The 22,432-nt window shown below is 42.0% G+C and overlaps 1 protein-coding gene across 1 annotated transcript in view; it reads left to right on the top strand.

Moving 5' to 3' along the window:
* Nucleotides 1–22,432, top strand: part of chrna8 (cholinergic receptor, nicotinic, alpha 8) — a 35,584-nt gene that overhangs the window by 5,479 nt on the left and 7,673 nt on the right. The window contains exons 2-4 of the mRNA XM_069669405.1: nt 7,642–7,781; nt 13,847–13,891; nt 14,092–14,201. Of these exons, the coding sequence (XP_069525506.1) occupies nt 7,642–7,781; nt 13,847–13,891; nt 14,092–14,201 (295 nt within the window). The remainder of the gene's footprint in view (nt 1–7,641; nt 7,782–13,846; nt 13,892–14,091; nt 14,202–22,432) is intronic.

Raw genomic sequence — 22,432 nt, 5'->3', positions numbered from 1 at the left:
TGTATTGAATGAATATTCTGGATTTTGTCCTGTCTGTAACATTGGAGTTGCACTAACAGGGATCTCTTTATGGCTGCCATTAGTAATTAGTAATTAAAGCAGCAAATATCAGCCTTCAGCCGTTGTGGTTGAAGCTTCGCTTTTCAATCATGTTTTAAGTCTGTGTACGCTAACCACATGCTGAACATAAAAATGCCATTGATTAGTTTTTAATCAACTAATAGCCTCTGTAACTTCCAATCGTTCCTTCCACACATGTTTGGTGACATCATTTCTGGATTTCCCAAAAGCATAGTAGTGCTAAGATCCTGTCTTACATGATAATAGATGACCTTATCTTCATAAGTATGGAAGCTTATCTTGGCAGAAGAGACTGAGGAACAAAGCCGTGATCATTCCTCTGCATGCTTTCATCCTAATAGCTGAAAGTGTGTGTGTGTGTGTGTATGTGCGTTGAGCAGCGGCTCAGCCTGGACGGCTTTAGCCGGGCTCATCAGAGGCCCTAAAACACCCTGATGTAAGAGGTGGTCATTTAGTGCTTTGCCCAAAAATAGCATTCCCGTTTGTTTTTTTATAGGTGTGTGTCTGTTGTGTGTGTGATAGAGAGAGCGAGTGAGAATGGGTCCCTCAGGCTGTCTGTGTTTGGATAGCCTGTGTCTGATGAGTGTGTTTGGAAAGCTCATCTGAACGCACTGACCCACTCAAAATATTCAGATGGGACGGAACTGCCGAGCTGAATTTCTCAGTTTATGTTAATGTGTGTGTGAGAGAGAGAGTGTGACACAGAGAGAGAGAGAGAGAGGAGGAGAGAAAGTAATAATGTGCTTGGGTATTTACCTGTGGAAAAAAAATACCAACCTATATTTATGACTTCACGGTTCACACTTGTTAGCTACCTTCAGGGACTTTCCAGAAAAAAGATCCCAACATGATGCTAACTGGTGGAAGCACTGATCATGACCACGCTTGTCAAGCTTTTTGTTTAATGCCTCACAGCTTAATCAGCTTTAAAATACGCTTCTTTATCGCGCATAAAACAAGAACACTGAAGGCGAAAAAGTGAATGCAAATTTAGGACAAGGCAGAATAAGAAGGAGGAAACAAGAGAGGGACATTTAGAAAGAGGGGATATCATAAGATTCTGAAAGGCTTGTAAAGGAATCAAGCTTCTGATAGCGCGAGATAAGGGCAGTTGAAATGTAGATAATGAAAAATGTGCTGTATAATCGCAAAGAAGGGGAGCATTGCAAAAATTGCAGTGGGTTTAATATGAGATGGAAAAGAGGTGGAAATAATTGAGATTAGAGGTGGAAAGCTTGAGAGGGAGGACGGAAGGAGGGAAGGAATGTGCTCCTGATGTTCCCCTTATATAGCTTATTACATTTACATATGACAACTTTGTTGTAACACACGATCTCACTCAGCTGTGAGCTACACATTTGTCTCACCTGGTCCATCTGTCCGTCCGTTCATTAATGTCAAAGTTAAATTAACAACACTGAGAAAGCAGAGAATTTCTTTATACAGAATTGTAACTTATTCAGTCGGATTTTTGATGCTAAATGCATTAAAAAGATGTGCCTTTGTAATATAGGTTGATGCTTCATAAAGTGTGTACATTAAAGGTATAATAAGTTAGGATTTCCTTGCATTTTGTCAACAACACATTCAAACTGGGCCCCTCCTCCTGGGCTCTTCGTCACCAGAAGCTCACTCTCACTCTCTCGTGCGAGAACACGCCCACATTATTGAATGCACAATTTTATAGATTTAAGGACAAAATAACTTAAAGTGTAACTAGAAAACACAGGCCTGAGTTAAAACATTCAAAATTAGATTAACAAGCATAAACTTTAAACTTAAAGTATTAGTGTTGGCCTTCTCAGTTTTGTTTTCTCTGCGGGCACATATTGCAATAAGTGTAGGTGTGTTCTGGTGGAGCTCACTCAGTAACTTTTTACCTGGAACTCAGCAGAGACCAGAGAACACTGTGCACTCCTTCCACCTACTCTCTGGCCGTCTGACCACTGCTGGATGAACACAGAAGAAATCTTCTCAGTCTTCCCATCTTTCACATTTATACAGAGCGGCCACGTGTGTGTAATTTCATTCTAGTCATACGTTGCACACGGTACAGTATGGAAATGTTCCCTTTAAGCTGATGCTAAGCAAAATGATCCTTTACTTGTATTCATGACTGCAGCTGTCCCGTCCTGACGTAGTAGTATTGTCAGCATGAATTTCCTCTAACCATGCTTCTGTCCTGATATTGTCAATTATTTTAATCCTATCAGAAACAGCAGCTTCCTTTCCAAAAACACAGACCACATTATTTATGCCCTGAGTATTTGAATGGCTCCAAGCCTTTACATCAGGGGCTGGAGCCTCTCCAAGTATGGACTGATTTAAAGCAGGGTGACAAATTGTTGGACGTTGGATGGTTGGTTGTCTCACCACCAGCGAGCACAAAGCATGCTGCATACAGAAAGACACATTTACATCTCTTCTTCTTCTCTCACATTTTTCATTTCCTCCCGATTCTCCTTCACAATTATCTGCACAAGAGCTTTCAGGTCCAATATTCTTTCAATAAATGTTGATGTCGAGAAACCCACAAAGAGAAAATTGGCTTCGTCTCACAGGAGACTTTGTGAATATGTGCAATGTATTAATATTTTGTTGGGTTCTGCCAAGCTGAAGTAAAAGGTCCCGCAGGGTGCTGCTGCCCTCAGGGTCCCTGAGGTGCCCAGAAGCTGTCTGACTCTGCTTATTAAACTAAAACTAATTTGATATGCAGACATCCAGGAACTGAGGGGCTACCTCAGAGTGCTATAGAAGTGAGTAGGTTAATGTGTACAGTGTAGACAAGGTTGAACACACACAACATCAAAGTTGTAACAGTTTAATAAAATGTATAAACCCAGTCACTTGAACAACATGTGCAATCAAAAACATGATGTAAAGTCACATGTTCTGACCTCTGGCATCGTTCTGTTGGGCTGTATCCACACCCGTGTTTCTGTCTGGTCCTGACCCCAGAACAAACCCATGTCAGGCCTTTAGCGCTCATAAAGTTCAAGAGAAGAAAGTTAAACCTCTCATTGATGAGGAGAGAAATGTCAATAGTTGGTTACTGACTAAGAGAAATGCTTTGAACAGTGATCAATTCGAGTCGAGGCCTCAGCTGTTTCATTCATGCTTCACCTCACCGGCTCTGTCACAGCTGTTTGGAAATCAGCTGAATATTATGTTCCAGTCATGTTCATACAGCTGAGGCGTTAAATCATGCCTCGGTCACTCTGTTGATACTAGGGGAGGGAATCGCAGGGTAACTCACGATACGATGCTCGATGCATGGCCTCTAATAACGATAATATCACGGTACAGCGATTCTGTAATAATTTACATATCGCAAGACAATGATATAATGTGCCACCACGAGGGGTCGTGAAGTAGTGAAAGTCAAAATCGCTGAGAAATCTGGTTAGAGCGTCATATATTCATAAATTCAAATATCACTATCTGATGCCAGCCTGTTGATAATTGTATTGCACGAGTCAGGACGACGATATTTTGCGCTAGATGTTTGATTCAACTATTATCTATTATTAATGCCTGTTTTTATGAAGGGAGAAGCCCTTCCCTCAGCAGAATCTTCCTCACAACTCTTAACAACTTTTTTCATGAGCTCCCTCAAAGAAGCCGCCTTTCTCTGCGAATACACATCGGTCTAATCATTTGCTAAACCTCCCGTTTCTTCATAGGTATCTTTAACTTAAAGATATAATCTCGGAGATTTCAGTTTCGTTCTCTTTTCCAGCACCTTCTGGCGATAAACGGTAATTGCAGGAGGACACTTCCTACATATCCATATGTCCACGGTTGGCTCCGGTTGTAACTCTTGATTTTCCTCGCTGACGGTCGCTTTCCTTTTTAGACTGTTTGCTTCATCTGAGCGTCGAGTTTGTTTCTTTTTCTTTTGATTTTCACTTTTGAAGTTGTATTTGTAGTCCTCGATCTTTTCTTTGTCTGTACAGCCATAGTAGATTACTGTTTACTCTCACCACTTGCAGAGACCGGAAAAGCAGCCGCTTAGCTCCGCCTACCCTCTCATGCAGACCAACCACTGCTGGCTGATGGAAAACGTGTCACTAACTGGGCGCCGCTTGTGATTTTTTCTACAAATGTCGCCACAGACACCCAGTCTATAATAACACTATATACTGCAAATGCAAAGGCTTTCATCAGTGGGCCATAGGCTCCATCACCATTGTGTTACCTCACTCAGTGATAGATAGTGACTTAACAGACATTTATTTAAATGAAAATCTTCAAGATTGTATCTTTAAGTATTATAGACTTCAACCAATATCGACTGAACCGTCTCTTTATACACACAATGCTGTCTAATTTTAAGCTCTTAACCAGGACAGAATGAGTGAGCTCTGTAGTTTTTGCAACAACTCAACCTTCCACTCAAAGAAACTACGCTTCTTTTTCCTGCTGCGGTGGACCGAGCTGCTTCACAGCAGAGCTCCTACATGACTTTCCTTGAGAGGGCTGTGGGAGAGTAAGGATTTAGTTTCTGGTGACAACATCAGACTCGACATTCAATAATGTTTTTGATGGTTGAGGTTGCTTCTTTTAATGCTGCCTACTTCTGTCTCTTGCCTAAGCTAAAGCCTTTAGAGTTTGGTGTTAAGGTATCAGGTTGTTAGAATATAATGGACGTGTTTGTTGTTTTACGGTTTTACTCCTAATTGCTCATTTGGACAGCTCCACTAATAAGTGACCTTTTCGTGGACCTGAACAAGACCCCCTGCTGACCCCTGACATTTTACTGAAATGACCAATATGTTTGTCATCGCAGGAGGCTGATGGAGTATTGATCTACTTCAGCTGCTTATTGTTAGCATGTGTGGGTAAAACACACAAACACACTCATCTGGACGCTCTCTTCATCAAAGTGAAGTGAAGAACGTCTTTGTTTGCGAGTGTTTTTAGACACTTAAAGGTCAAAACATCTCCAGTAAAGTGACATGTAATGAAGACTAAGGAGAGTGGTTCAGGTCAAAGGTTAAATGCATCATTAAGGGACTATTTTTTAAAATATCCCTCGCTAATGATTATTACAATGTCACACACGCTGAATCCATCTAAAACAAAGATGTATGTCTCCTGACATTTGATCGCCCTTTTTACGTTCCTGCTCGGAGGAAATCCTTACCCATCATGCTCAGGGGGAAAAAACGGAGAGAAGAATGAACAAACAACAAATCATCCTCTCTCCCTCCGACCTCCACTCGCTCCCCTCCCTCTGTTCCAGTTTGTTTGCTGATGTCCCTCGCTGTGATTGGAAAATGATATCTCCCTGCCAGCTTCTCATATCAGCTTCATTAGTGAGCAGGTTGAAAAAACCCCGCTAATAGATGTATCCCATCATCCCTGGTGTATGCCGCACACGTTTGCTTGCAAATTAAAGTTGGCACAGAGGTTTAGTTTATTTGATTATTTAATCCCTTCCAAACACGGCTTTATGAGACGAGCAGCGACGGAGACGAAGCGTTCGATCCTTCCTCACTGACTTCATTAGTTTAGTTTTGTCTGTTTGAACCTCGGTTGACAATTCACAGTAATAAAGCGCAGCGGAGGGACGAGAGCAGCTGTAGATGCGGCTGTAGTTGAATTTGTGTGTATGCAAATGACTCCGCATAGATGGACAGATTTACGACTGTGTGTTGTTGTGCAGTGATTTGTTGAGATTGTATTATTCTCTTTGCGGAGGCTGTGAGAGCCACAGCCGTTAGAGCACTTGTGCATGTGTCCATACAAACCTGTTAAAGACAGAAATAGAATAAGGGATGAAATATATATTTGAATGTGGATCCAAGGATATAATAGTTAGTTTGGTAGACAGATGCATGGATAGAGAGGATAAGGTCTGCGTGTGTGTGGTTTCTTCTGAGCAGTCGGAGGGATTCTGCTGTGCCGAGCAGCTTCTCGTAGCTCCTCTGACTCCGACCTCGGGCTCAGTCCCACCATAACTCTTCTCATTACAGCCTTAATGGGCCAATCAACACCGCGCCGGGCCAAAGGCGCACTCCTCTCTTCCTCACAGGGTTGTAGAGCTCCCTCCTCTCTCTCAGATGGTCGTTTTTTCTCTCTTTCTTTCACTTGTTCCTGCATTGTCCAGAGTGTGTTTAAATGAGGGAGTCCTTATACTGTTTTTGCATGATGGGTGACCACTTTAGCACATTTGATATGAGTGACAGGTTGTTTATGTACTCTAAAGTATTATTTTTTTTTATGTTTGTTCTGCTGTTATCGTCTGCAGTTTGTGTGCATGGATGGTGTTTTTAACAGAGTGCAGCTTTTACAAATATATTTGACATGCTGAAGTGTGTGTACTCCTGGTTCATATGCTTCTTACTTGTCTTGTTGTCATGATTTCATACCTACCATTCAGAAAGATCCTCCAGCTAGTTGGCTCTACAAAACCACTTCAAAGCTCTTATCCGGTGTAAAAAGAGATGTTCTTTTGAATCAGCCTGTCATTTTAATCACTCACAGTTGAACATTTAAGGCGTTGTGCTTTGACACTGCAGCAGCCCCCAATCATTAAAAGAAACTGCTGAAGGCCTCTTGTGGCTGCAGTGTGGACACATTCACAGGAGCACCAACCACTTAGATAACGAGCACGGGAAGCTGGAAATGAGAGTACAACAAATGACTTGATGCAAAAAATGTTACACAATGTGATCAGTGAATCCAAGGTCATTAAAATTGTATTCTGATTGTGTGTGCGTGCGTGGGTTTCTGTGTCACTGTCTGCCTTTATTTTGGGACAAACAGGAAGTGCTAAATGTGCGTGGAAGGTGAGCCAGAGAGGATCAATAATGGTGATGAGAGTCGGGCCAACAAACACATCATTCTAATCATCCTGGACCTTACGACTACACCACCACACAGTCCTGCCCCTCTGTGTGTGTGGATGTGTGTGTGTGGAAGTGTGTGTGTGTGTGGATGCAAACGCAGATGTCAGCACATGTTTGTTTATACATTATTCATCCAAACTTTCCGCTGAACAACACACCTCCCTCCTGTACATTGTTCATACGAAGGGCAATTTGCAGCGTGTATTGTGCGAATCAGGGAGGTGTTGGCACAACCGTACAGAGTTAATAGAGACCTTATATGGCAGCGTGTGTGAAACTCCACCAGGTAAAATATAATCTGCCTGCAGGCTGGTGCCAGCAAAGAAAGGTTAAAAGGTTATGAATGCCATTAAAGCTACTTTTTGGATTAAAATTCAGCCCCAGTACACAAGAATGTGTTCCAAAGTACAATTTGCAAGCAAAGGATAACCAAAGCCAAAAAAACTGATGGCTTTTTTAAACATAATCCTGCTCTGGAAGCTCATCAATCCAACGCTGGATTCACGGTTTTAAAAGCAGACGGCACTCCCTGCGTCCATAAATCAAGGAGTGACCTTCTTAAGCTATCAGTAGTGACTGGAGGGTTGCAATTTTGAGATAAACATGTGGTAACAGTTTGTTATGTTTGACAAAATAGTCTCAAAGATGCCCTTATTGGTGGCTTTATTGGAGTAACCATGCATCCTCTTGTTTCTGTTTCCCTCAGGATCCCTGCAGGGAGAGCACCAGAGGAAGCTGTACAAGGAGCTGATGGCTAACTACAACCGACTGGAGAGACCTGTGGTCAACGACTCCGCTGCCATCCTGGTGGAGCTGGGCCTCACGCTGCTGCAGATCATAGACGTGGTGAGACGGAGGGCATTCACTCTTAAGTGTGTGTGTATGTGTTTGTAGGGAATGTGGCGGCATGTGGAAGTGTGTGTTTTGTTGGGAAAGCTGTGTGTTGTTTAATGGAAATCTGAAGTGGAATTGTGCCTGGACACTTGCATTATTTAGCACCACATTACGGGAGACTTTGTAAGTGGCGATTACAAGGTCGCCTAAGTGCCACAACACAATCAGCACAATTCATCCCCAACACAGCTTACCGTGTGTTGGGGTCAGAATCACAATGTTGCATTGACTGGATGAAAAAAGAATTGTCTTGCTCTAATACCATTATTTTCCTTCCTGATGTGGATTCTGATACCTGTTGACCAACACCGGGTACCCCTCCAACACTAGTGCAGTTCAAATTATCAACACAAAACTGTACAAAACAACGATAATACAACTAAATATAAACAAAAGATCATAGTGTTCCACCCACCAAACTCCACAAGCACCATTGCCCAATCTCTCAATCATCTATCCGATCACATAAGACCTTATGACTTATAATAATATTCGATAATAACCTGACATTTGAAAACAAATTTGCACAGTCATCAAATCCAGCTTCTTTCAACTCAGGACATTCTTATTGCACATATGCACAAAGTCATCCATGCCTTTATATCCTCACGATTTGACTACTCCAAATATTTATATTTTGGTATCAACCAGGCCTCTACTCGCTTACAAATTGTTCAGAATGCTGCAGCCAGACTCCTATGCAGATGGAGAAAAAGGGAACACATTGCACCCATACTATCATCCCTGCACTGGCTCCCCATTCAGTACTGAATCCCTTACAAGATTGATGGTATTTAAAGCCCTTCATGGCCTCGCTCCGAGCTATATTACAGAGCTCATATCCACATACAGTACAGCTAGGCCCCTCAGATTGTCTGATCAAGGGCTATTAACCATCCCACGATCACGAGCCACCCATCACTTATAAGAACAGCAGAATCTCTTGACTGCTTTAAGAAATGCCTTAAAGTAATAATCTCGAAGATTTTCAAGTAAATAAATGTCTGTTAAGTCTCTATCTATCACCGAATGAGCTAACACAATGGTGACTGAGCCTATGGCCCACTGATGAAAGCCTTTGCATTTGCAATATTACCAACTGAGTGTCTGGTGTGACTTATTGGAAAAAAATCCCAAGCGGTGCCCAGTTAGTGACGTGTTTTCCATCAGCCAGCAGTGGTTGGTCTGCCAGAGAGGGTAGGCGGAGCTAAGAGGCTGCTTTCCCTCCCTGCAAGCGTTGCGAGTAAACAGTAATCTACTATGGCTGAACAAACAAAGAAAAGATCGATGACTACAGATACAACTTCAAAAATAAGTGAAAATCCAAAGAAAGAGAAACAAACTCGACGCTCAGATGAAGGCAAACAGTCTAAAAAGGAAAGCGACCGTCAGCGAGGAAAATCAAGAGTTTCAACCAGAGCCAACCGTGGACGTCACACATGCAACACTGTCTGGATATCTGGGAAGTGCAATTACCCTTTTTCGCCATAGGTGCCGCCAAATAGAACAAAAATCTTCGAGATTAGCACTTTGAGACTCACTTTTACTACCTTGCCTTCCTAAATTCATAATACTGGTGGTAAAACACATCACACCATCTGCTAGCCCACACTGTTGTTGTCCAATATTGTCATGAGATTACCTACCTGAAACCTGGGGGCTAATTGGTTAAGGTATCGGATCTGTGCATTGACTGACAAAGTCACCAATACCGGATACCGCATTTAAGGCAGTATCAGAGGCCAATAGTGATGCTGGTATCTGTATTGGAAGAACTCTAAAAACATACATACTACTCTGAAATAATAATGTATGATAGAGAAAAGAAAGCAGAGTGAAGAACCTTAAACACGACGATAACATGACTTTATGTCAGCTAGTGTTTTCAGTCCGTGTGTGAAGCTGTCGGTATCTGTGGAATAAGTGACACATCCAGCAGCAGCTTTGTGGTCTTCTGCTGTTTTACTCCTGTTACATACAGACCCTCTGCTCTGGCCTGGAACACATAATAATTATAGTCGTATATGACACACAGAGACACAATCAGAACTTCAATACATTCCTCTTTACTGTTCACAAGGTAATTTCCTTCCTGAAAGTCTACTGGCTGCGTCTTACCTCAGCTGACTCGTAGTATGTTTTTCCTTGTCAGTGTTCCATTGTTTTAATCTTTATTCATCAAGGGAAAGCTGGCTGAGCGTAGTTGTTATTTTCCTGCTCCACTGAAGCAGGGTGGGAAGGAACCCGGCTCATATTTTGCAGCAACACAACATCTTCCAGCAAAGCACTGAGGTCGCCGCTCAAATACATGCGGGCACAAACTCCTGGTAGATTACTTTGCTGCGTGATTGTAATTTTTTTTCCTGTTTACCTTGAAACTCCTGTGACAAAAGATAAAGTAGCTGCTGTGGTAACTTTCACGAGTTGTAAAATCCCCTTTGTGTGCATTATTAATTATTGCACAGTGTTTTTGCGCCTGATAAGCCTGCATACAGATTAATATGTTAAATCACAGGGACTTTCTGCCTCTTTGCTTTAACAGGGCTGTGTTCTGTGCGAATGCCCGCTGAGTGTCTTTCTCCTGCAGGGAGGTGTAAACACTGCGTATTTACTTTCCTGATCCACATTTCCTCGTGTTGTCTCGACAGCAGATAAGAGGTGACAAACTCTCCCCAAGGGCGTGTGTCCTGGTAGTACTTTGTGTCTACCTGATTGTGACATCCCTGACGCATTCACAATTTATGAATATTACCATCCCTTCCTCTGCCCTCCAGACGGCGACCCAGAAATCTCTCCAGGTCTAATTCTAAAAATTGCTGCTCTGATGAATCTCACATGAAGCCCTGACTCATTAGCCATCGCAGAGGACCAAAACCCTTTGAGACACTTTGGAAGCTGTATGTTAATGTATCAGTCAGCTGCCCACTGAGGGAAGAGGGAAGTGATAACATGTGAAACTCACTGAGTTTCATACCAGCCAGATGTCTGCTCTCATTTGTCAGAACAGACAGATATACCAGGTTTTTTCCTATGCGATTGTGTTGTTCCCAAAGGGCCTCATGCGTTACACAAAGGGACGATTATAGGGTTGTTTGTCCTTGTTCCTGGTAGCTGTTGTTGTCTTATTTGTCTCAGAGGAGGAGGATGGTGATGCATGATTAACTCAAGTTCTCCAGAGCCTCCAAAATGTGCAAGCCAATTGGACAAATAATCTAATTTACACACTGGGTTGTGGAGGTAAATGGATGTATCTCACAGACACCTTGAGCAAGCAATTACAGCTTAGGTGGGATTTACTCCTGCCATCAGTTCAGATGCTTATAAATGATACACTAGTGTGGACGCATGTAAGTGTTTCTGGGGCATAACAAGGATGCTCATTCAACATTATCAAATTGACTGAATTACAGTTAAAAAAGACGCCTTTCAGTCCACTTAAATCATCTCTCAGCAAGTAGCTTCTTCCTCCTGTATCCTCCAGTCAAGCTGCTAATGTGCTGCCCAAAATAATAATTATACTTTTTATTTGTATAGCGCTTTACTCAAAGGAACCTTTTAAAAAACAATAACAGAGACAGTAAAAGCAATAAACAGTGTAAAACAGTCGGTTCACAAAATTACAATTGAATATTTATGTACATAAAAGAAAGCAGTTACAACAATAATATAACGAGGAATCACAAATAGGTGGGTTTTGAGAACAGTTTTGAAAGAGGGGAGTGAGGCAGAGTGTCTGAGGTGTTGGGGGGAGAGAGAGTTCCAGAGGGAGGGGGCAGCAGTGGAGAAGTCTCTGTCCCCCCCCAAAGCCCGGCACTTGGATCAGGTGAGTGGGGTGAGGAGGATGGCGTCGGTGGATCTGAGGTTGCAGGTGGGAGTGTGTTGGTGAAGGAGGTCAGCGAGGAAGGAGGCGGCTCGGTTGTGGAGAGCCTTGTAGGTGATGAGAAGGATTCTGAACTGGATTGTTTGTTGCATGAGGAGCCAGTGGAGGTTTTCAAGGATCTCTGGTGGGTGAGTGGGTGAGCAGACAGGCAGCTGAGTTTTGAATATACTGAAATGAATGATGATTGTTTTATAAAAAATTTAAAAACCCCTTATAATTCCTTGTGTCAGTTCCTGCGATTGATTACTTTCACGTAACAGTAATTGATGTGCCAGGTGGTGTGCTATAAAACTGTAACTCATGTTTCCATCACAATGAAATTAAAGTAAAAAAACTAAAACTAACTGGTTTATTTATTCTCGCATATTTTAGACCAATTCCCCTCTTTATCAGTTCAATAAAAAACACAGACTCCTGATAAAAGAGGCACACAAACGCACACAACTACAGAAGCCCTTAGCGGACATACATCCGTACATTTTATTTACTCAGTTTTCCCGTGATTATGAGTCAGATCTCGACTTATTTTACTCGTTATCTCTGGAAAACGAAGCTGTGTTTTCCCATTATAACGGATTAATTTGGCTTGTTTTGTTTTTTGTGCTGGTTTTCTCGTAATAACAGGATAAGTATCCTGCGATCTGGAAAACAAAACAACAGGCTGGTCACTGTGATATTACAGACCAGACATGCCATGCTGTCATTGCCCCACACTAATGATGCAAGTTAAGTAACAACTCTGGGGACACGAGTTATGATCATCTGACGTTACAGCCGTGCTGAGTCGTTGTCTCGAGATGACGTGATAGAAAAGTCAAGATCCCCAGAATACGACTGAAAATGACTCGTTATCACGGGAAAACGGAGTAAATAAAATGTACGGATGCACGTTCGCTAAGGGCTTCTGTACATCACAATATACTCATGTTGATTTGCACTGCTCCCTAACTGATCTTGCATTATGCCTTTATCAGTGAAAACAATAGAAAACATTGAACACATTAATATAAATAAGTTATAAGAATGACATTTGTGCAGTAGAATGCCTTTTTAATAAATATTTAACGTTTAAGGAGAAAGGTGAAGTCTGTCTATATTGTGTGTGTACGCTCACTACCCACAAACTGCTGCAGGCTTTCTGCTGATCTGACCTTGAATAGGTGAGTGAAGTTATTATATTCAAGCTATAAATGTTATTCGATCCACAATCCTTTTTTTCATCATTTCAACAAATTGCAAACACACAACCATACACACACACACAGACGCACAGACACACCACAAACCACTGGGGTGATTGAAATCCCTGAAGAGACAATAATTACTTTCAGCTGTGACTTTTGCTCGATCATCTGGGTCATCTGCACTCAGAAAAAGGCATTATAGAAGGGTTCGCCATATGTGCGAGCATTTTCAACTCCAAGCTCAGAAAAAGGACAAAATGAGACAGAGAGAGATAAACGGATAAACAGATGCAGTACGTTCCCCTCCTCTCCTCTCTATCAAAGAACCCGTGCAGTATTCCTGTTTCGCTTTTTTCACTGTGCACTTGGAGCTAAATTTTGGATGCTTACAGAAATGCTAATTTCCCCCTGAACCTAGAAAAGAAGAAGAATAGTTTTCCAAATGCTTCAAACTTTTTTAGTAAATGTTATTCTGTGATTTTTATTATTTACATTTATTGGTGCCAGCCCACCATTTCACTGCTGACTGCCATTGTTTAAATCCACTAGGACCCTCTGTACTTTTACTGTTCTGCAACCATTCAACAGAACTACACTTTTTTTAATGTTAAGATTATTATTTTGGCTTTTTCCTTTATTGACAGTTGAAGAGAGACAGGAAATGTAAGCAGTAGAGAGTGGCGGGATGACATTCACCAAATGATTGGCAGACGGGGGGTTGAACCTGCGGTCAGTGCGTAGAGGACTGTGGCCTCTGTGCATGGGGCGCCTGCTCTCCCACCTGAGCTGAACCAGCGCCCCAACAGAACTACACTTAAAATATGCAAAATAGCTCGACTGACTTGATAATGACAAAGGCCTCCTCCACTCTATTAAATATTGATTGCTCTGGTTGTCTCCTCTTACACAAAAGACAAAACTTTCTCTCTTCTTTTTTCTGTTTCTGCCCTCAGGATGAGAAGAACCAAGTGCTAATGACCAACGCCTGGCTGCAGCTGGTGAGTCAAACTTATAAAAATGGTGCATTATCATTAATTTAATCAATTGATTCAAGGAGAAAGTGAGAGTGACAGCCAATTAGATAGTTAATGGACTTAACGCCAACAGGCAAAAATTACCCCAAAAGATTTGAGCCAAAGTAGTCCGTGCAGAAATGTGCAAAGTCTTAAGAAATAATCTCTCTCTCTAACTGTCTCAGTACTGGACGGACATCTACCTGAGCTGGAATACAGAGAGCTACCCTGGTGTCCAGAACCTGAGATTCCCCTCAGACCAGATCTGGACCCCTGACATCCTCCTCTACAACAGGTCAGAGCTGCATTCTCTTGCTGATTCTGACTTTACTTATTGTGGCTATAACTGATGTTTCACAAAAACCAGTCTAATGACAAAGTGAGAACAATGTCATCATGTGAAAAATGTGGCCTCCGAGACTACAAAGAATGATAAACAGAATCTGCTCCCTTCAGGGTTAATGAAGCATCATCGTGAGTTTCAGCTCATTGTTTAGCTGTTCGTATTGCAACGTTATTGTTTTTGGTTCATGCTCACTGCTCTAATGGTGTCATTTCCATCTCCGTAAGGCAGTTGTTTTGAGTGAAAAAGCCCTGAAAACGTACTGTACATTACCTGCACAGCACCACGCACCAGACAGACACAGTTAGCGACTAGTTGGTGAACATAGTGGATCATTTATCATCTACAGAGCCATATATTCTCTTCAGGATTTGTTGGAGAATAAAGCTGAACAACTAAAAGAGAGGGAATGTTTGGCTGACATTTGCCATGTTGCCGAAACATTACTTAAAATGAAAGTTGCTGTTACCATCGAACTACTGGTTGCATTAATAGGCAACCGTTTGCTGAAAAGTTTGCAATGTCAACTTGTCATTATGATCTGATCTGATTGAACTCTGCATTTAATACCATCACACCAAACAAGCTGAAAGTCCACTCACTAGGACTAACTCCTTTCAAAAACTGGATACTGGATTACCTCATCAGCTACCCCCGGATTATCAGGCTATTCAAGCACTTATCCTCCATCCTGACCCTGAGCCCTGGCGTCCCCCAGGGCTGCATGCTTAGCCCACTCCTTTTTGCACTATTCATGCATGACCAACTCATCCACAATTCAAACACAAATGTTAAGTTTGCAGATAGTGCGACAGTCATCAAGCTAATTTCAGATAACAATGAGGCTGTATACAGGGAGGAGGTTCAGATGTTGACAACTTTGTGCACCTTCAGCATTCTGGTCTCTAACACCAAAAGACCAAAGGCTTTGTAGAGGCTCCCCAGCTTCAGGCTCCAAGGATGTACCATCACAGGCGACCTCTCTTGTTCTGTCAACACCTTAGCATTGGTCGGTGAAGCACAATAACAGATAACAGAGGAAGATTAGGAGAACCAACCTCCCCTAAAAGCTGCTAGTCAACATGATGCACCAGATGCCCCACAGAGAGCAACCCCAACAATCTGCACAACAGCCGGGTTCAGCAGCTGCCCCGAAGCTTTTAGAAAAGCTCTCCAGTGTGTTTTGAACACAGCGCAGGACATCGTTGGCACTGAGTTACTATCCCTCGAACATCCTCACAAAAGTCTGTCTTTGAGGGGAACATATTTAAACACATTACATGTCGTGGACACCATCTGTTTGAGCTCTCCTGTCAGCCAGGCACTATTGATTAATCTGCACAAGCACAACATGACTAAAACACAGCCGCTACCCAAAAGCCTACTGAACTCCGATATCTTACCTTTACTGCACTTTTTTTGTTGTCTTGTTAGCTGTATTGTTAACATTAATTGTCTAATAATTATATTTATCAGTCTGTTTCTTTGCTTTGTGAATATGTGTGACGTCTTCCTCAAAAGAACCATTTAAGGTTGACACTGTTGTGTTGTTTGGTATGCACAATGACAACACAGTCCATGAAGTGAATGTCACTGCTGTGTTCGCAACTTTTTTTCCGCTGATCCCAGATGGCCAAAAATAATTTTACAGCAGGTTTAAGTTTGAAAGGTTAACTTGTGAGAGACGGCATGTTTTGTTTTCTCAGTAAAATGTGATTGAAATATCTGTATAATCCTCATGAAAGAGCTCCATTGTATTACATTCTGTCTTTAATCTCCACAAACCACGGCAGTATCAGGGTTACTTTAAACCAATGTGATACATTTACAACCGGTCAGACAACAACTAAGTCACAGGGGCAACATGACTTAAGCACCACTTCTACTGCGATGGATAACTTACAGCTCTTAAATGTATTAGAATAGCTTTAACATGTTGGAAGGAGTGTTATATACCTTCATATAACATATTAATCTGTCAGTTAACGCCATCACTCAGTCTTCTTAAAATGCAGAACAATGACAGAGAAAGGCTGTTGATCTCTGTTGTGATTTGATTTGGACTTGTGTGTTAACAATAAAGAAACTGATGTCATAAAAGAATTAATGAGACGCAATGGCTGAGGCTCTGATTAAAATAAATGAGGTAGAGCAAGCTCATTGCACTTCTTGATTCAGGTCAGCCTGCTGCTGTTTGCTTATTCACTTTTCTTCGCCCGTTCTCTGCAATGCTTTCTCAAGTCAATTAGGAATGTAGGACAGTTGTTTTTCTCATAAACAACTAATTGCATTGCGTTTGCGGGCTTGTGCTACAGACGGATGATCTGGTCTCAGACTGCAGGGAAAAGAAAGGACAATATTGTTAAACAGAGAGACTTAAACATATGAATTAAGTTAAAGAAATAGTGTAGTTTATCTTCACTGATGTCATTAAGTGATTGGGGAGAGGAGCCTCAGATGTTTTAACTTCCTGCCCATACCTCTAAACACACACACACTTAAACACACTCACACACTTAACAGGAAACACCAGGACAAAACAAAGTGTTTGGGGGTATTAACCCAAATTTTAAAAGCTCAGCTTTTAGACCTGCCTGGATTACCCATCCTAATCTCCCTGCTCTCACCCCTCTTTCCCCCGTCTCTGCCTTTTACCCTCTGCCTCCACTCTCCACTCTCTCTCTCCATCATCCATCCCGCCTTACCATCTCTCCCCTCATCTCATTCTATTTGTGTCTCCCTCCGTCTCTCTTTCATAACTCACTGTCTCACTATAATTCACTCTATTCAGTCAACCCTTTCCCTCCATATTTTATTGTTCCCAGCCTTTACTCACCCCTCTTTATAAATCATCCCATCCACCTGTCTCTGTGTGTCAAAGTGTCAGCATGTTACTCTCTGCAGCTTCTCACACTTTACCTGTCCATGTCTTTCTAGTGTTTCGCCGCCTCTCTCATGCTGTGTTTCACTCTGTGTTAACTCTGTTTCCTTATTTTCCCCAAATATTTAATGGACAAAAAAGAATTACTACTGCTCCAATTGAGTTAACTTGTAATGTTTTATCTAACATATATTAAACAGACTGCACAGAAGTCATAGGTAGGAAGTCATGGTGAAACGTTAGAGTACAAAGCACAGGACTTTGGCAGCAGAGACCAGACCCATGTTTTTTTAAGTTTAGCATTGGTTCGGTCAGGTAAAGTTTGTTAACTTGATGTCTTTATTCCAGACAAATGGGTCAAAAACATAATATGGTTGTTTTGGTTTGGCTAGGAGATTACAGCCATGCCTTCATTACCACCTGTCTGGACTACTGCAGTAGAGTTCTGTCTGGGATTCACAGCAAATCCCTGACAGGCTCCAGCATGAGCAGAACTGTGCTGCCAGGGTTCTGACACGCACCAAGCCCTGGCAACACATCACCCCCACCCTCATCCACCTTCACCTCCCGATCATGCTTTCTCACCTACAAATCCCTCCATGTATTCACAGTTGACCCTGAGGGAAACCGTGAATATCTGTCTTTGTGCCAATCCATCTGGATAATTTTTTTGATATTTCACTGGATAGAAAAACTTTGATCTCCTGGCGGCACTTAAGAAAAACTCTTTTCTTCTATTCAAAGTAACATTACATACTCGCCTGCTTCGGTTTGGGAAATTGAAAAAAAACTGCTGAACTTGCAGTTTTCAGACTATAACTTACCTCCTTGAAGTCAGAGGTGTTGATCAGTAAAGTGAAGAGGGATGAAAGATTCAGTTTACAGCTGAGCCTGAGGGTTAACATCCCCCCTGAGGAGAAGCTGCAAATTTACCGTTTTCAGCAATAATATGGATTTCTGCTGGAAACACACATGCACACCTAAATAATGACACCACACACCTCTAAGACCTCTTCTCACCGATTCACAGTAAATATCTGTGCACACACACACAAAGGTACCCTCACCAGCCCTCCTCACACACCCATACTCTGTCACACAATTACAGAGCGTAATGGCACCACACACACCATTACACAACGAGCCATCAGGGCGCAGCCAATAACACGCTAGTCTTACTGTGTTGAATAGCAGATGCATTCAGGCTTATTAGCACGCTGCTCAGAAGAGAGCATCCATTCACTTCTTTCTTTTTAATATGAAGTTAATGATGTTTAGAAGTGCTGAGGTCAGATGCTGTTTGAATAAATGGGGTTAAAAAAAATCAGATATTGTCTGTGATGAGTCACTCGGCTTATATTATCCCAGTGTGAAATCTCTCATATTACCCTTCATATTTTTAGATCATTGTGCTCACGCTGACTCACACTGTCTCACATGGATGTTTCATGCATGGATAGTCTATACTGAGAGTCATTGATTTAACATCCTGACCATATGCATGTTAACTGCCCGGGGAAAAATGTTATGAGATATGTTTTTGAAGGTTTTCTACTGGAATTGATAACAGACATCAAAGAGTGCTGTATGTTTAAAGGCTGTCAGCACCGCAGCATCACCTATTGAATATAAATCGCAGACATGTTATTTTTTAATATTCAGAAGAAGGTTTTAAAAGAAGGGAAAATGCATGCAGACTCAGCTGAGATTGAAATGCATTTTTACCATCACGCTCTCCCACTTTACTGATGAGAACTAGCTGTGTAAGCTTTACGTTGGCTCCAGGCTGTCTGCAATAACCATGCCATGAGCGTATGCCTTTTTAGCTCAGCATGTTTGTCCGTGTCTCGATCGAGCCCGATGTAGCGTTTGTGTGATTATATTTGTGCAAAGAATATCCAGATTTAAAACAGCTCTGTAAGCCGTTGACCTCCTCGCTCATCAGAGGGAAAAGTCAATGGTCTCACTTGACTGGGGATCGATGAGGCAGATGAAGGACGTCCAACTCAGGTAAAACCACAGACAGAATCCTAATTCTGCTGGCACGAGAGTAAAATGTGCAACAGAGATAGAGTGCTGTGACAGGCCGTAAAGATGAGCGGGGAATTGATCGGATAAATAGATACTATGAGAGATTTTGTTTGCTTTTTTAGATGGATGGATGGTTGAATGAATGGACATATGGACGGATTTGATGGAGTATTTTGGTTCAGAACATAGGTTTTAAGACTCCATGAGGAAGATGTGATGCTAAAAATATTTTTCTGTTTTCTGTGAACATGCTCAACTCCAATTTTTCCATAAAATCTTGTTATCTATCTTGTTATCTAATTTTGTACTTTTTTATATATATATATATATCGATAGACATATATATTTTGATCTTTATTTTTTACCCTCTGTGTGCTGATTCTTTCCTATTGTATTGTACTGTATAAGCTGCTGGAGACTGAATTTCCCAGAGGGAGTCATCCCAAAGGGATCAATAAAGTTGAGTCTAAGTCTAAGTCTAAGTCTAAAACAAGCTGAACCAGCCCAAACTAGAAACAATATGAGTTGTGTTGCTCTGTCCTATTTATACCCTGCTTCTTAGAGGGGTTACACCCAGAGGCCAAAAAGACAACAAGGTGCCTGAAGACACCTAAAAACCTTTTTAAAACCCTGCTGAACATAAACAAGCTTCCCATGAAACACAAGAATTCATGCTCACTTTAAATCGGCAACATAACACGCATGATTTAATGTACAAATATCATTATCCCAACATAATGATTCCAAGCAGACTGTTCCCGCAGGAAGACTTTGATGAAGATGTTTAGAAGTCATCCATTCGTCATGGCCGATGCACAGTATACAAATGTGCCCTGCCCCTATAGGAATAAACATCCCTCTGCATATTTAAAACATGCTGCGCTGCTTGCCTGCAGCGTCTTTGACCAGCTAGTTAACCCCAGAGCCCATAATCAGACACAATGCCTGAGGCTGTTAAGTTATGTACATGGATGAATACGTCTTTGCTTAATGCTGGACGAGAAGGCGCTGACTGCGGCTTTTAACCGTAGATGGCTGAAATCTTCAGGGAAAGTTTAAGCCTGTACATTTTCTTACAGTATGTCACATTTTAAAATAAAATCTAATTTGTGGCGTTGATGTCGACATTATATTTTGTTTATATTACATTATTTTTTCCTCTGCTTTCAGATCTCCCTTTAAACCGCATCCTACATATTTATAACGGCACATTACCTTTTATTCCACCCTGTACAGCTCTCTCTCTGCCTCAGGAACACTCTTTACTTTGTGCCCGTCTGCGCGTGTGTATGTGTGTGTGTTCCTGTGCGGACAGCAGCAGGTGTTGAGTGAGTGAGAGGGAAAGCTTTGTGACTAATGTCCCACGGTGCAGGAACCTGTCACTGCCACTTTTGTCATTGTCGACCGGTTTCCACCTTGCTCCCCTCTCACATGTCCACAGTGTAATTTCTTGTGTGTGTGTACGTACGTGTGTGTGTGTGTGTGTGTGTGTGTGTGTGTGTGTGAGGTGCCTTGTATTAACACAACCTCTTCACTTTCTCCCAGGGCTATCACTTGTCCAGTTATATGCATATTTAATAACAATAATATGTGCAGTGCAAAAAGTTTTCCAACTTTTGGTCCAAATGTTGAAATAATTTGTCCTTAAGAATCCCGTGATCAGACCACTTGACTTTTTTCAGTACATTTCTCTTAAAAGATCCTGAAACAAGCTTACTTTGAAAAACAGTTCGTCGCACGTGTTGCACTTTCTTTTTGTGCCAGATTTAGTTTGTCTGTTTTTTGACAACTTTACACGTCTTCTAATGTTCTCTAAGCCACCTCTTTTTTTGCACCTGCATACCGTGAACATTATGTTCTCACCAAGTCTGAGTCCAGGACATGCTCTGCTGTGATGTAAATTGGTGCTGATTGCAGGGATGTGCACACCTTCAGATAAAGTAAGACCAAACCTTGAATAATTCATCAAATAGCTCCGCCTTGGCCGACCCACACATCCCTGCCCAAGCACCGCAAGCCACAGCTGATAGCAACACACACACACACACACAGAAGAGAAATAAATTACGACACTTAACCTCCTGGAAAAAAGAAGATAAATCATTTAATCTGGGCAAAAGGCAGGGACGACTAAAAGGGGTCCATCCACAAATTCTGTTAAGATGCGAGCCACGTTCTTTTGTCAGGGTTGAATGGGGCTTCAGGATGTTTCAGACACACTGACGTTATCTCTCTCGCTGGGGATTGTATTGTGTGTTTTGTGTTTGCATGTATTGGTGTATGGTGTGTGCCTCTGTATACATCTAAAAGAGAGAGATCAGTGTGTGGGTTTGAGTTCTGAGTTGGTGCGGATTGTAAAGTGAAAAGACCTGTCAGCTCTACAATGGGCTTTGTGTGGCCTTCAATGTCAAACGCAGGACTACGGAAGGAATAGGAATAGGAAAGGAATGAAAGTATGTGTGTATATATTAGGGGCATTTCATGCAGTGAATAAAAAACCCTACATGACTTTACAATGACATTTGCTATACTTTCTGATTACTGAAAACTGCCCAAGCAGCTCGAACCACATCCGCATTTATAGCAGCATTTTGCTCTGCTGCTATAGATGTATTTCACCTTGAAAATTTGTCCTTGAAATAGTTTTCTCTACAAAACTACTAATTGAATTCAGTCACAATATTTACTGTCAGTCACGTATCAATCTCCAAACCCATAGCTATCATCTAATGACAATGTAGCTTCTTGTGGCAACAAGGTTTCGAATATATTGGGGTAGACTGTAGCTCTTTGGGGTAGAGGGTAGGTCTTTGGGGTAGACGGTAGGTCTTTGGGGTAGACAGTAGCTCGGAGGTAGACAGTAGCTCTTGGGGTAGACGGTAACGCTTTGGGGTAGACAGTAGCTCGGAGGTAGACGGTAGCTCTTGGGGTAGACGGTAACGCTTTAGGATAGACAGTAGCTCGGAGGTAGACGGTAGAGCTTTGGGGTAGACAGTAGCTCTTGGGGTAGACGGTAGCGCTTTGGGGTAGACAGTAGCTCGGAGGTAGACGGTCGCGCTTTGGGGTAGACAGTAGCTCGGAGGTAGACGGTCGCTCTTTGGGGTAGACGGTAACTCTTGGGGTAGACGGTAGCGCTTTGGGTTAGACAGTAGCTCGGAGGAAGACGGTAGCTCTTTGACGTAGACGGTAGCTCTTTGGGTTAGACAGTTGCTCGGATGTAGACGGTAGCTCTTTGAGGTAGACGGTAACTCTTGGGGTAGACGGTAACGCT

Source organism: Semicossyphus pulcher, unplaced genomic scaffold, assembly GCF_022749685.1.
Source record: "Semicossyphus pulcher isolate SPU_LCO1_2020_fin unplaced genomic scaffold, fSemPul1.0.p SCAF_2, whole genome shotgun sequence".
NCBI lineage: Eukaryota > Metazoa > Chordata > Actinopteri > Labriformes > Labridae > Semicossyphus > Semicossyphus pulcher.
The sequence above is the reverse complement of the archived record's forward strand: the minus strand, read 5'-3'. Positions and strand labels throughout refer to the sequence as shown.